Source organism: Camelus ferus, chromosome 2, assembly GCF_009834535.1.
Source record: "Camelus ferus isolate YT-003-E chromosome 2, BCGSAC_Cfer_1.0, whole genome shotgun sequence".
Taxonomy (NCBI): Eukaryota; Metazoa; Chordata; class Mammalia; order Artiodactyla; family Camelidae; genus Camelus; species Camelus ferus.
Window position 1 is genome coordinate 42,723,467 of NC_045697.1, and position 15,391 is coordinate 42,738,857.

A 15,391-nucleotide genomic window follows, 5' to 3' on the forward strand; every position below is an offset into this window, starting at 1 on the left:
ACGGACAGTGGTCTGGAAAAGCCCCAGGCCATCTTGGCAGCCACCCCGGCCTCCCCGTTCCCTTCTCTCTTGTGTTGGTGCTGCTGTTCAGTGTCTGGCTTCCCTCTGCTTTTGGTGACCGTCTTCCAGTTTCTGTAGGTTCTCATGTGCCTCCTGGCTGTACTGGAATTCACCAGGTCATTTCTGAAGTCAGCACCTTGCATCGTGACAGCCGGGCTGTCTCAGGGATGAGACAGGCAGCTTGGGATGTTGTATAAGCTTTGGGGCCAGAGAGAGCTGGGTTCAGGTCTTTACTCGGTGACATCAGGCAAGTTATTTAAGCTTTTTGCATCTCACTTTCATGCTCTCTTTAGAGGCTCAGAGCAGCTAAGCTCACAAGATTGCTGTAAGGATGGATGGAATGTGCCGGGCGTCCACCACAGTAACACGCAGTACATGCTTCAGGAAGCACCTTAATTTCTTTAGTGCTAGTGGATTGTATTCTCACCAGGCTGGGTAGAGCCCAGCCGGGCAGAATTTGAAGGAAAAGCTTGGTTTTTCTTCCATCTTCGGAACTCATGAAAACCTGTATTATCAGTTCAGGGAGGCTTAGAGTGTGTTCATTTTGCCAAGAAATGACCTACATACCAGTTTTCTTTTTTTTTTCCCCTCATTCCCCGAACCTTACTGTGAATACAAATTTTTAAATAGGATATTGCAGTGTTATCAAGATTTCATCTCTTCATTTATTGAAGAGAGTTACAGCTGTATATGGACTGAAAGATTTCTACCCTGTGGTTTTGATGATCGGGCTCATTTTATAAAATTTTATAAAATTAAGTACCTCTAAATAAAAGGTATAAATAGGTTTTGTAAACAGTGGGAGGAAAAAGAAGTAGTTCATCACCTCCTCGGGTTACAGACCGCTTTGATCTGGAATAAAGCGGACTCTTCAGTGTGCATGGGCGTGAGCTGGGAGCGCCAAGGAGCTCCTGCCTCTCTCCATTTGCTGGCACCTTGGCTGCAGTATCCACGCGACCTCGAATTCCTAAAGAGGCCTCTGTTCAGGGTATTCATTAAGTCAACCAGCACTGAATTCCATGCTGCGTCAGAAATCACCCAGTCACCAGGTCAAAGGACCAAGAGGGTTTCTGAGAGCTAGGCCAAGGGTTCAGTTTGCTTCTGAAACTAGAGTGTAACCTGGCGTGAGTGAAGTTCTTCTTTCTCCTCTCAGGGGGACATTGTGTCCTGCGCTGGCACGTACATCCACGTGTGGAGCATCAACGGGAACCCTGTCGTGAGTGTGAACACATTCACAGGTAGGAGCCAGCAGATCGTGTGCTGCTGCGTGTCGGAGATGAACGAGTGGGACACGCAGAACGTCATAGTCACAGGACACTCGGACGGCGTGGTCCGGGTAAGTCGGCTGCTCACCTGGGACTTGTGAAGCTGTCCACGGTGGGGGGCACCTGGAGGGCACCTGGAGAGCGAGGTGCTGTTTAGCGAACTCTCACTCTGATTCAGACCAAGCTTGGGCATTGTGTTACCAGACATGGGGGTCATCAGTGACTGGCCTCTTCTCTTCCCATTAAGTGTACCTGTTAGTGCTACTAACCACTTGACAGCTTGACACAGAATCACTTAACCATGATTCCCACGTCACACTGGGATTGTTAAAAATGTCGTCTGCTTAAGTACTGGCTTTTCATCCTGTCAAGTGGCTTCTTAGGGGAAACAGGGGCTGTCTCTTCTCTGCAGAGAATCCCAGAGCTAGAAGATGCTCCCAGGGCCTCAGGTCATCCGTTCATTCCCTGCCTAGAATCCTGGGTGATTTCATCTGAACAGTTTATCATCTGAACAGTTTATCCTTTCTTAGTTTTGTATGCATTGGGCCTCTACCTAAGATGGAATCCATAAAGTGTTTACCTCTATAGTCTGTTCTGGCATTTGGGAGACTTTTCTGTGTGTCTTTCTTCTTTAAATGCACTCTATAAAAGCAGAGAGCAGCTGGTTTCTGCCTTGTAATCAGTCACTTGCTGAGCAAAATGAGGCCATCGGCCACACCCGTGCCACACCCATGCCACACCCATGCCACACCCTGCATCTCAGAGGACAGGCCCACCCCGGAGCCGGCTGCCTGCAGAGCAGCATCCCAGATTACTCCACCAGCCAGGCATGGCGAAGCGCCCCTCAGCCAAGATACCCCCGGGGCCCTGCTCCCTGCGTGCCTTCTTGGGGATCTGGAGTCTATATCAGCACGTGTGAGGCTCCCAGGGGTTTTTGTAGGAAACAAAGAAGTGTGCTTAGTTGAACCATGATTTTCGAGTGCATTTGGCCCCAGTCCTTTCCCCTCCACCGTGAAACACCCAGTAACATCTCATGGAACACAGCTTGGGAGGAACTGTTTATTTGGAGGCAGTCCCTGCCAGTTTTCAAGATAGAGAGAAATCTAACTATATACAAATAACAGAAATTAAATTATCTGTTTAATCCTGAGATCCCATTTTCATCCAGTAACATATAAATTGTTCTTGTAATCTGTTTAACTGGTTTTTATTTTCATACTCACTTGAATTCAGTTTTGGAGAATGGAATTTTTGCAAGTTCCTGAAACACCAGCTCCTGAGCCTGTTGAAGTCCTGGAAATGCAAGAAGACTGTCCAGAAGCCCAAATAGGTATTTAATACTTTCTAAAAAGTAATTCCATAATTTTCTTTTTTTTAAGTCATTACGAACACACTTACATCAAACAACACAAGCAAGAGGCTGAGGCTAGGCGTTGCTGTTAGAAGCAGGAGCCCTGCCTGGTGTTGAAGGAGCCGGGCAGGCACGCCAAGTCCTCTGGTTCACCAGGCAACGCCCAGCGTGGTGGTGTCCTGTGGTCAGCTTCCGCATCTCATGATAAATATGGTTATGAGCTCCCTGGAGTACCAGACGCTTGGGCTTTCCGTTCAGAAAAATAAAAGTAGATCTGGAGGGCACCGTGTTAGATAGACGGCCACACCTCAGACCCACGTCTGTCCCACCCATGACTTAGACAGCTCAGTGTGAGGGACACAGGGGCATTAGGCTGGTAAACTCTTCACAGAGGCAAACCAGAGTCCACGCCCTGGGCCTGCTCAGGAAGGGCATTCATTCAAACAGAAGTGATCTGTTATCAGCTGTATGTGAAGCACTTTAAAATTTTCCAGTGAAATATGGAGATAGATTATTTTTGTGCAGAATGATTGGAAGCAATGCCATAAAGTCAGGCTAAGATCCGCTTTGAGTTACTGAAAGAAGTCATCCTCCATCGATTTAGAACACTTGGTACAAGACACTTCACAGAAAGGACCAGGGTTTTAAGTTTAACCTTTCGGTTGTCTCTTCGTGGTTAATGTTTGTGCCCTGAGGATTCAGCGTAAGCTTGACGATGTGAGGGAGTTACTAAGGGAAAAGGTGTATTATCAGAAAGGCATAAACCACCTGTCCTAGGAAGCCAAAAGTGGTTTTTACTGTCTTTGCCAGAACCGACGGACTGGGCATTTTAATGCTTGTACTACCTTAATGCACGTAAATGTCTACCTAGTCAAATGCAGCCCTGCTGAGAAAGTCGTCTGGGTGTTGGGGGACCTAAAAATTCAGTTGTGTTCAGTAGGTATTTGGGAGCTAGTAGCCACGTGTGTCGGATGCTGAGTTACGCAGTCCAGCGAGAGGTGGGCCACTTGTACCTCCTTTAACAGAGCTTTCGAGTGAACTACAGGGGACAGGGATGAATAAGAGAGACCGAAGTCAGGTCCAGGGAGGAGGGACATGTATGTCCTCTTCCTCCTCCCATATTCATACTGTGGTCAGAGTTTGGCAGAAGTGGCAGAGGGAGAGAGCAGCCCACAGGAGGGTTGACCTGGGACGGTGACAAGGTGGTGGGACTTGCGGGCAGTGGCCTGCTGAAAGGGACAGGGACAAGCGGGTGATTCACTGGAAATCAAAGCCGTTTTATTTGAAGCTTATTTGAAGACTATAAAATTAATGATCATAAACCATTAGGTGAAAAAAATTCACTGAAATTAGTCAACTAGTCTACTAATGTTAGCGAGTAGAAAGGAGGCAAATTATGTATCAGTCTTGCTAAAAAAAAAAAGGTGTAGTGGGCTGGTACTTAAATGCATGTGCATGCTCTTTTTTCCAATTACATATATTTATTTCTCATAAATATTCCCTCTAGTAGACTTTATTGCAGGGCTTTGAGATGAAGAAATGCACAATAACAATAGAATGAGGAAGAAAAACAAAATTCTAAATCACAGCTTTCAACACACCTGGTAATAAGTCCCTTTGCAGGGCAGGGCCTGGCGAGCTCACAGATTGGGGCAGGGAGGAATGACTCACCAGTAGCCAGGCTGTAGACAGGCTTGAACCATGCGACCAGGTGCGAGAAGGTGGGCCCCTGCCGCTGGCTCTCCTTCCTGCCCTCCTGACTGGGACCCGGTGCCATTCAGATGCGCTGGTGAAACCCCCTCGCACCTTTTCTTGTTGTGCTCCACCCTGACTCCCAGTAAAAGCACTTGCCCAGGGGTCCTTCTGTTTCTCCCCTGCATGCTTGAGTCCCCTCCCTTGGCACTCTCTCCCAGGTGACCACCATGCCCTGTGGCCCGCAGTGACTGTCTTGAGACCTCTGAGTATAATAAACTTTTATTCCCCCCTCAAAAAACAAAATTAAAACTTTCAACAATAGTTCATTCATCTATGTTGTTGTCATTTCTGTTGACTGCTCTATGGAAGACACCGTGCTTGGGACTCCTTTCCAGCTGTTCACTGCCTTATAGAAAGAATGTCCAAAAGTAATAGTTTGGGGTGAGAATTTCAAATATGTGAGGGAGTCCAGAGGGATGGTTACTTCCTGTTGCAGGAATGAGGTAAGATTTTAGAGACAGAAGCATTTATGCTATACCTTGGAAGACAGGCAACATTGGAAGACACAGAGACTGGGAAGACAGGTCTAGGCAGGGCCAGCCCGCGTGTGCAGAGTCAGCTGTAAGGAGGAGCAGGGCTGCGGGGAGAGCAGAGTCCGCGGCATCCAGCTGAACCGCGGTGGGAATGGGAGGCAGGTAGGTAGTGAAAAATTCACAGAGGCAGGTTTTGGCCAGACTATGAAAGAATGAATGCCAAGCTGAGCATTTTGGCCAACGCATTCTCTGAACTCAGAAATTCTACCGTTTAGCTAAAAGTACCCAGCTGAAAATTCTGACAATTTATTTTCTCTTACTATACTAAGCTTAAAATACTAAGTCTGTTGTGTCTTAACTAGTAGAGGAAAAATACCAATGGGACAAAGCTGGCTCTAACTGTAATGTGTGTGTGTTTCCTAATTCTCCCAATACTACCCAGGGCAGGAAGCCCAGGACGAGGACAGCAGCGACTCTGAAGGCGAGGAGCAGAGCATCAGCCAGGACCCCAGGGACACGCCCAGCCAGCCCAGCAGCACCAGCCACAGGCCCCGGGCAGCCTCCTGCCGAGCCACGGCCACCTTGTACAACGACAGTGGCTCCGACGACTCCCGGCGCTGGTCCGACCAGCTCAGCCTCGATGAGAAGGACGGCTTCATCTTTGTGAACTATTCCGAGGGCCAGACCAGAGCCCACCTGCAGGCCCCCCTTACCCACCCCCACCCCAGCCCCATTGAAGTGCGGAACTACAGCAGATTGAAGCCCGGTAACTTGAAGTCCGGGGTCTGCTTCTCGCTCCTTGTGGGCGGCGTGAGGGTTGGTGGACTGAGGCAGGGGCTGTGGGGGCCACCCACAGAGAGGGCCTCAAGCTGCTGCTTGTGCGCAGTGGACCTGGAGGCCCTTAAGAGATTCTGCCCTGCAATGGTGTTTGCAATATGTTGAGTGTTTTTTTGGGTTTTTTTGTTTTTTTAAAGAAAAACACCTCAAACCAAAGACTTCATTCGTTCACAAATCATGAAAACCTCTGAAAATAGACAAGTTATAGATCACAGATAAGTAAATGTAGTCACAGGTAACTAGCAAGGTCCTCAGGTGGAGAAGTTGTATCTTGTCCTGAGGAGTTCCCCTTCTCTGTGTGTGTCTCTTTGAAGGGGACGATCTCTGACCTGGCCCGTGGCCAGCGTCAGGCTAGACTGTGCCTTCAACTGAGGCACCAGAAAGGCTGCCAGACTGTGCGTTGGGGGCACCGCAGCCATTGAGGGCACCAGGTTGGGCTGCACCCACAAATGTTGTTTCCCTTCGCTCTAGTAGGTCACTCCCCGCACTCTTCCTCTCCAGGGTACCGGTGGGAACGGCAGCTGGTGTTCAGGAGTAAGCTGACGATGCACACTGCCTTTGACCGGAAGGACAACGCGCACCCAGCGGAAATCACCGCCCTGGGCGTCTCCAAGTAAGTGTCAGACCTCTTCCCACCACTCTTCCCACTGGCTCCTTGCCCAGCCCGGGCCCCACCCTCCAGGCAATCTCTGGGGAGCACAGGTTTCACCCGCATCGTCACACGTGGCTCCAACAGACGATCAGAAGCAGCAGCCTGGCAGTGTGTGGATTCCAGTTCCGAATTTAAAAAACAAAAAGCTCTGCCTTCTGTGTTCTTCGAAGGTCCAGCAAGGTTTGATCCAAGGAGAGGGGAGACGGAAGAGTAAACCGGGCTCAGTTCTGCTCTTGCCCCTTTGCCCCCACCGCAGCGCCCTGGCCTGCGGGCAGCCTGTGTCACAGCAGGCTCTCCAGCCGAGGCGGTGCCGAGGCCTTCCCCGCGGTGACTCTGCGTCCTGTCTCCTGCAGGGATCACAGCAGGATCCTCGTGGGCGACAGCCGAGGCCGAGTCTTCAGCTGGTCCGTGAGTGACCAGCCCGGCCGCTCCGCTGCCGACCACTGGGTGAAGGATGAAGGAGGGGACAGCTGTTCGGGCTGCTCGGTGCGGTTTTCCCTCACAGAAAGGCGGCACCATTGCAGGAACTGCGGTCAGCTCTTCTGCCAGAAGTAAGATGAGGCACAGTCTGTCTGTCTTGGGCTAAGCGCTCAAATGTTCCCTTTGCCCGGCACACAGAGTCTGAGTTGCTGTTTGGACCCCGCTCCAGTGGGCTGTGTCACTTAAACCAGCTTCACTTTCTCATTTTTCTTTTATTACCATTGCAAAGTATCTCTGTCATACCGGAAAAGACAGAGGCAGCCATCACAGAAACCTGGACACCCTGACTCAGAGTGGGAAGGTGCTCATGTTTTCCCATATTTGCATGTAAAACATTACAGATTCACTTTAAGTCCTCTCTTCACGCACACCAGTCACACCCTCTTCTCCATATTTTTGTGCTTTGACTGCATGCATCTTATTCATAGACAACACTATATTATTGTTTGTTGTGTTTTCAGTTTACATAAATACAGCATACCATCTGTACCCTTTGTAACTTGCTTTTTTTACTCAATGTTCTTTTTGAAATCCATTCACGTAAATAACTATCATTCTAAGTTTTATTTTGACTGCTGTCATATATCTTTTATACAAATACATCAAAATTTATCTCCTTTCTTTTCATGGGCTTTTAAGGGATTTTTTCATTCTGTCAGTACTGTAAACAGTGCTGCAGTGCACACCCTTGTAAGTGCCCTCTTAATACACAAGCTGGAGCTTCCTTAGAGGAGATACCTCGGAAGGGAATCGACAGATCGTAGACACACTGTTGAGCTTAGCTAGATGTTGCCAAATGACTCCCCGAAACATCTGTGCTGATTTACTCTGCCTCCAGCAGGGTGTGTGGTTCTCCCAGTTCTTCCTCCTGCGTGGTATTTGCCAACCTTCTCCACCTGCACCGGGCTGAAGGCAGGCCACGAGGTTGTTGTTTGAACTCCAGTGCTCCTGAGTCTGAACATCTTTTCATATGCTTATTGCCAATTTGAGTTTCCTCTTGGGTGACTTGGCCTGTTTTCCTCTGAGTCTGCCCTTCTGTTTTTCTCCACCTACTCGAGGTGTTATTTGCGTATCGCGGACTCTCAGCCTTTGTCTGTTAGATGTCTTACAGATATCTTCTGCCAGTCTGTGGCTTGTGTTTTAACTTTATGCATGTTTTTTGTGTCACACAAGTTTTAAATTTTGTTGTACTCAAGTGAATGATTTTTGCTTTTTTCTGTCTTAAAATCTTTCCCTGTGCTGAGGTCATGAAGATGGCCTTGTTTACTTTCTTTCGGAAGTTTCAAAGTTTTGTTTTTCACGTTTAGGTCTTTAGGTCCAAATGCATTTGGAATTTATTTGGGGGTGTGACGTGGGGCAGGAATCTCTTATGCTCCCCTGTGTGAAAAGCCCGCTGTCCCACCATCACTGACTCGGATGCCGTCTCTGTCGTGCCCTGGGGTCCCACCGTGCACGTGTGGTGCTCACTTTCCACGGCAGACGGCAGGAGAGTTCCCGTGGGCAGTACTCTCTAATGCTCACATGGCCTCACTAGAGAGAGGCCTTCACAGAAAACAGAGTGTGTTTGTGTGTCATCGTTTCTGAGCCAGTCACTGAGGGGCGTTAGCTTATTAGAAAGGACGTGGCCTTGGACTTCCTCTGACCAAATGCTCCCTGGGCTGTGTCCATTTTATTATCTCAGGTATGTTTCTCACCCTCTCTGAGCTTCAGTTTCTTCATCATCTGTAAAATGCAGGTAATTACACACACACACACACCCCCCACTGTCGAAGGTGTTGAGAGAATTAAATGAAATCATGTATGAGGTTTGTAAAGCACCAGGTGTAAAGTCTGGCAATATAAGTGTTCAGTAAGAAACGTTATTATAATCATTCATTTTTTTCTCAGACTAACGTCTTAAACTTTCCTCCTGGGAGGTCTGATTCCAGATGAGGTGGCCAGAATGTTGTTGCCAGCCGTCTCTTATGGGAAGTTCTGTGAGGCTGGCAGAGGATTCTGTCTTGCGGGTCTGTGCTTGAGAAGCCCGCTCTCTAAAGTGGTGATCTAGTAATTTCTGGCAGTCAGCATCTCTGTACGTACCGGGCACACATCTGTTCTTCGTAATGTTTAGTTTTCCAAGTATTGCTTAAATGTAGGTAATTCTTTAAATTACCCATTGCTATCAAATGTTGGATGGAGGCTTTATTTGAAAAACCCAGCCCAACAGTGGTTGATGATGACAGAGGAGGCCCAGCAAGGAAGAGCTGTCTCACAGGGCGCGGCCCTGCCGGTGGTCTCTGTGCCCTCAGTTGCTGAGAGAGCTGGTCAGCATTCCTGAGGGTCTTGTCAAAGTCTAGTAACAGTGCTTGAACCCCCTTGGGCTGGTAGCACTTCATTTACTCTCTGCACACTTTTACTGGCAGATTAACGGAGGGGATAGAGTTCTCTACTTCAGTCTTGTGAAGTACAGGCTTAAAATGATGAAGTGCCACGTCCAAGGTCATGTGCTGCCCTGTGCTAGGAATGGGGATACTTCCTATAAAAAAGAACTCGAACATCTTTAAGTATAGTCTACTTCAAGGAATTCTATCAAGATAAACAGAAAATGAGAACATTTGGACCAGACAGAAAAGCCAAACTACCTGTTTAAGAAATGACTGAGGAGTGAATCCAAGTGTTTAAAAGCCCAAAGGAACTCGATGGTGACCAAAGTGCCTTTTAAAATGGGTAGTAAGTCCTCTTTTGCCAAAAGAAAAAAGTCAGGCTCTAAGTAAAGACACCTCCCAAGTGTACAGGCCGTGAGGACCCGTCCTGCACAGGCCTTATACCTGTTTGGACCCCTTGGCTTCATCCTGAAGGAAAATTTTTTTTTTTCCAAATTCTCTACAGTCAAATAAATGGCTTGCCTAGGTTTAGTACTGCCTTTCTCCGTAGACTGAGACAGCGTTCATTTGAGTCCTTGGTCAGACCGCGTGAGGCAAACCGTGTGCCCTTGGCATCCCTCTGGCCCCGGATGCTCCTTGGCACTATCCTTACCACAAGCTTCCCATTTAGTTTTCAGACCAGCGTTTCTGAGCCCAGTGATCAAAGATGGAGAAGTCCCGTAACTGCTTGATTTTGCTTTTCCTTTAGGTGCAGCCGATTTCAGTCAGAAATCAAACGCTTGAAAATTTCATCCCCGGTACGTGTTTGTCAGAACTGTTATTACAACTTACAGCATGAGAGGGGTTCAGAAGATGGCCCTCGAATTTGTTGAAGATTCCACAAGCTGATTGGAGACCATGGTCTGTAGACCCCTCCCCGATGCCCCCCGCCCCCCGTCACAGCTCGCAGCTCGGAAGGCGCGGACAGTCTCCGTTGACACATCTCCATACCACCTGTTTGAAGTATGGAACTCAGAGGGATCACTGAACAAACGGGTGTGGAGAGCAGTCATGGGGCAGGCACTTCAGGTGAACAGCACAGGAAGAGTACGAGGTGGTTCCTACGAGCAGCAGTGTCCGTATCCGATTCTCCCTTGACAATAGCTGTCTCCAAGAGAAATCCTCACTAACTGTCTTTTTCTTGCGTCTCATTTTTGTAGAGCTACTCATCCTTATTTGGAAAAACCAACGACTACAAAAAAAAAAAGGCTTTTAGAAAATGGTTGTAAATCTGACTTCTTTGCAAGTAACTGTGTATATTGTAAATAGGTACAAAGGCCTTTTTTCTAAATAAGGACTTAACTGCCTGTAACATGAGACTTCAAACTAAACCACTGACTCAATGAACTACTTACGGTTTGTCTGACATCGCTCACCAATTAATTATAAATATGTTTTTTTAAATCCTCAAAGACATTATCTGTGGTCTTTTTTTTCCCACCCCCTTTCTATCCCAGCCCATGTGCCCGATGTCCTTTCTTTCAAGTTGCCCACAGTATCTCCACTTAACTTAGGCTAATAACCAAAACAATGTAATGGGGACCTTCTTGAGGAAACAGTGTGGGAGAATAAGAGTCTGGGTGCGAGATACCCTGGACATATGTGGGTGTCTCACACGTGGCTGTGTACCACCTCAGTGTTGTTCTCATGTTGTAAGACCCCACGTAAACGTCTCTTTGGACTGCTCTTTGGTCGTCACATACCTTCTTAGCACTGCGTGGCGGGGGTCCCAACGCAGTGCAGGATAGCCCTGCTTCAACTAGTGGACGTGTATTTGCATGTAGCCCAAAGTAGCTGCTCTTGCGTAGAACAGAAGTACGTGTCTGGTGACACTCATGTTCTGCTATAGCTTATTTTCAAAAAAGGGTTAAAAAAAAAAAAGAAAAAAGTGTACTGTACAGAATTAACATATAAACCTTGTTGTAAAACTGGATCATGTCAGAACTGCTTATAATTAACCTTTACCATTTAATGCCATCTACCTGAAAACAGTGAGATTTATACTGTATCAATGTCTATTTTTTTGTTTTTTTGCTATGAATATAGTTACAGTATTTTAATATTTAGTTATTTAATTTGTTCTACTAGTTGGATACAGAACACACAAATCCAGGGAGACTAAAGCTGGTAGGGGCTAAGAGATTAGTTTACAGAAAAAGGCTTTGGTGGTGGGATTTTTTTAAATGTGTGTTATGTACATATATATATATATATACACATATATATAAAAAACAAATGAAACAATTAATCTAGATTTTAAAATTTTCAGATATTTAGTGATAATATTATGAACAATTCTAAAAAGCCCTGTGATCTGAAAAATGTAGACGCAGTCATGGCCCAAGAAAGGAAGGATGGTCACAGGCCTTCACACCTCATGGGGTTTCATACGAAGGACAGCGGCTTTGGCTTTCCCGACGTTTCATCTTTAGGCCCTGGTGACAGGCACACTTATGCACTAAAATGCACTATATGCACATGCATTCAAAACAGGCATTGGTACAACAGTAATCTTGTACCTAATGGGCTGAAACCAGCTTAAGAACAAATTTGTTCTTCCTGATAACTAGGTCTCCAAGAGAAAATATAAAGGCTGCTTTAGTGCCTTACGCTTACTAAATTTAAACCTTTATTTACCTAGGTTTGAGCCTACAGTCTATTTATGATTACATATCAAAATTGATTACAACACTTCCATTTCTAAAAGTTCAAATATACTTGTTAATAAAAGGATTATTGGCATTAATACTTTAACTTGAAGAGAAGTTGTGTTCTGTTTTCCTTTGTGTCTTACCCCTCCCCGCCCCCCACCTCCTTACTTCAATTCTCGTAAATGATGCTGGATGTTCAGCAGTTGCAGGAGTCGTGCCCTGGCGTCGCCGCAGGCTCTGCCCCTGTCCGGCCGTGTAGGTGAGCGGTAGCAGTGTTATTCTACACTTTTTAAAAGACGTGTCCTCCTTGTGTCCATGACCCATGTCTACCCCAAACCCAACAGCAGAGGTGTTCTTTAAAGACTTGAATATATGAATGTCTGTATGTAGTTACTTAAAGGTTATTCCTCTGTGTAATATGAAGTTATATGAGATGAACACTTTTAAACTTTCCAACACAACTTCCATAACTAGAAGGTGGAAACCAAAACCCTCGTGATAGCATTTCCTCTGGCAGCTGGTGCTGTGGGCAACTGTTTTGTTCAGTGGGGTTTATTTTCTTTTTGCTTCTAATGCAGAAATCACAAATCACTCACACATACAAGTACACTCACATACATAAACTGATTGTTTCTCCGGCTGTCTTTCTGTGTTCCATGTAAACTTGTTTACCAACATATATTCTCAGCATGTACATCCACCTTTGTGTGGTCCGTGTTCTTTCTCTGAGAGTACCTCACAGGGCTTCTGCCTGATCTTTGCAGTTCGTTTGTCCTTCCATCCATCCATTTGTCCATTTATTCATTCATGTGTTCTAACATTCGTGTCTGGTATGCACCTGTCACGTCATGCTTTTGAGGAGGAGAATCGCTGCCCCTAGCAGCCATCCATCTGGATGATAGCAAAACACTCTAGATAAGTTATTTTGCACTTTCTTATGTATAAAGTTGGTAGAAACTTATTTTTGCTTTGTATCATTTAAATACATTTTGTTTTGGTAAATGAACTGTGTATAAAATATTTATGCCGTTAAAACTGTTTTTAGAGAGTATTTTTAATTTCAGCAAGTTTGGTTACTTGTTGCATGACAATTAACACAGCTGACTTTTTGTGTCAGTGCAATGTATATTTTTTTTGTCCTGTTATTAACTTGTAAGCCCTAGTAATGGCCAATTATTTGTACAGCAACAGAAGTAAATTGAAGATACTGGCTAAGACTGGATTGATTGTGGACTTTTGTACTATATTGCAGAATCCGATTATCTGTTCTTTGGTGGTTATGTAAAAGGCCTGGAGAATTACTATCTAGTGTGCAATCTGTGATAACTGAATGTTCATTGTATATCTGTCTCTGATGCAAAAAGGTAGAGTAACACAATTACAATACATGATTAAATGCAATAGTCCAGATACTTTTTTTTTTCATTTCAAATAAATACCTACTATTTACCACCATCCCCCAACATCCCCCCAAAAAAGGAAAAGAAAGTTGTTTCTAAGCCAATTCTTCAGGGATAGAAAAACAAAAATGAGGTCTAATGGAACTTTGTGTAGTTCTTTTTAAGTTGTGAATATATCCTTCAAAAATACCTGCTTAAAATCTCTGCTTTCAGAGATGTTGGCTATTAGGGTCTGGTTCAATTTCTAGTTTGATCCATCTTTGAAAACCAGGCTTTCTGCATCCTGAGCTTCCCAGTTGTGCTGGATTCCGGGGGCAGCCCCTTCTGGAAGCACAGCACCCACTGTCATTGGCCAGTCTTGTCTTTGCAGTCCTGATCTGAGAATGGTAGCAACTCACATATACTTTTATAGTTACTAGCTTACTTGGTTGTAAAACTGACTTCCCAGTAAAAGAGAGTATAGAAAACACATTTTAAGTTTATTTAGGCTGCTTTAGTGACTTTCCTTCTTTCTAAAGATACTCACAGAGTTGCCAGTTCATTTTAAGTGTGAACAGCAGAGTGTCAAATTTAAAGATTATTGTGCTTATTACAGATCCTATGCCAATGCAACTCCAGTTTTGTGGCAGAAAATACAGGAATGCCAAGAACTGCTAGGACAACAGATACTTCTCCAAAAATAAGTCAGTGGTAAGAGAGAAAACCTAGGGCAGTTCCCATTGTTTTGATGCAGTACTACTCAAAATGCTAATGACCTTGGAAGAGTTGCTGTCAAGGATGAGCCTGCAAAAATTCTGTCAGGGTTTCAAGGACAAACATGCAAAAAACATCTTCAATAAAATTTCCTCTTCACTCATTTTGGCCCTTTTGTAGCATCACAGAAGAAGCAGTCCAGTGGAACTGGTTTAGCACTAGCTTAGTCCTTTTTTTTTTTTTTTTTTTTTTTTTGCTTTACCAGTATTTTCCCCCACCCCCTGCAAAGCTCCTTTTTATTTGTTGTTCCTTTTGACTTCTGCTAGAAATGGCACCACACCAAGCTCCCATGCTTAGAGATAGCATGGTGTTGGGAGAGCCATGGCACCGAAATTCAGAGAAGAGGGCAGCTCTCCTCAGCTTGTGAACTTCTGAAGGCCCTGTCAGTGCACCAGGTCCCCCGTGTGAGTACTGACTGTGAGGATGGGAGGAGTCTAAGATAACGCTGCTTCACCTTGTTGGTCTTAAGACCTTTTGATCCTTAAACACTGTCAAGGACCTTAACTGCTATTGTTTATATGGGTTGCATCTATTAGTAGTCCTTGTATTAGCAAAACAGATTTTTAAAAGATGTATATTTATATTAGAAATAGCAATGATGAAACTATTATGTATTAACATCAGTTACGTATTTCTATAAAAAAAATAAACTTTTCCAAACTGCCCCCTTAAAAAAAAAATTAGTGAAAAGAGTGGCATGGTTTTATGATTCTGCAAATCTCTTTAATGTCTGCCTTAATTGAACACAGGTGGATTCTCATATCTGCTTCTACATTCAGTCTTTGGTGAGACTTTGTTTTGGCTGACACATATGAGGAAAATCCAGCCTCACACAGGTATGTGGTTGGAAAGTGGGGGAGTATTTTAATAGCCTGTTTGGGTCATTGTTTCTTGGTAGTTTTAAGTTTCTTAAAGATTGATTACTATATGGCATTTGAAACTACATTAATGAACATTTTATACTCTATTCCCTTAAAATCCATTAGTTTATCTGCACTTTGAATCTGTCTTTTACCCATGCATAACTTTACAGCACCCGCTGGCCATTGGGAACTACATCACTGCTACCATGGTGTGTGTATGTCTTCCAAGTGTTGATATATTTCATTCTGTAATATATCAAAAAGTCACATCATACGTAATAAAAAATATTCCCAGCAGTCTCAGGAAATTCTAAGTCAAACTCACAGCGGTGGATATCACAAGTTTTCCAAAATTAGGATTTTTGCTTAAACTCTAAAATTTTATCAATGGCAGTAAGTACTGTTTGCTGGGTTTTTGTTTTTGTTTTCGTTTTTGTTTTTGTTTTTGA

The 15,391-nt window shown here is 44.9% G+C and overlaps 1 protein-coding gene across 5 annotated transcripts in view; it reads left to right on the top strand.

Moving 5' to 3' along the window:
• The window catches only part of WDFY3 (WD repeat and FYVE domain containing 3), a 242,775-nt gene extending 229,448 nt beyond the window's left edge, over positions 1–13,327 (top strand). For all 5 annotated transcript variants that reach the window (XM_032498818.1, XM_032498840.1, XM_032498836.1 and 2 more), the window contains 6 exons: positions 1,214–1,396; positions 2,559–2,655; positions 5,347–5,670; positions 6,243–6,354; positions 6,747–6,944; positions 9,985–13,327. In XM_032498818.1, the coding sequence (XP_032354709.1) occupies positions 1,214–1,396; positions 2,559–2,655; positions 5,347–5,670; positions 6,243–6,354; positions 6,747–6,944; positions 9,985–10,108 (1,038 nt within the window). In that variant the 3' untranslated portion in view covers positions 10,109–13,327. The remainder of the gene's footprint in view (positions 1–1,213; positions 1,397–2,558; positions 2,656–5,346; positions 5,671–6,242; positions 6,355–6,746; positions 6,945–9,984) is intronic.
• The last annotated feature ends 2,064 nt before the right edge of the window (positions 13,328–15,391 follow it).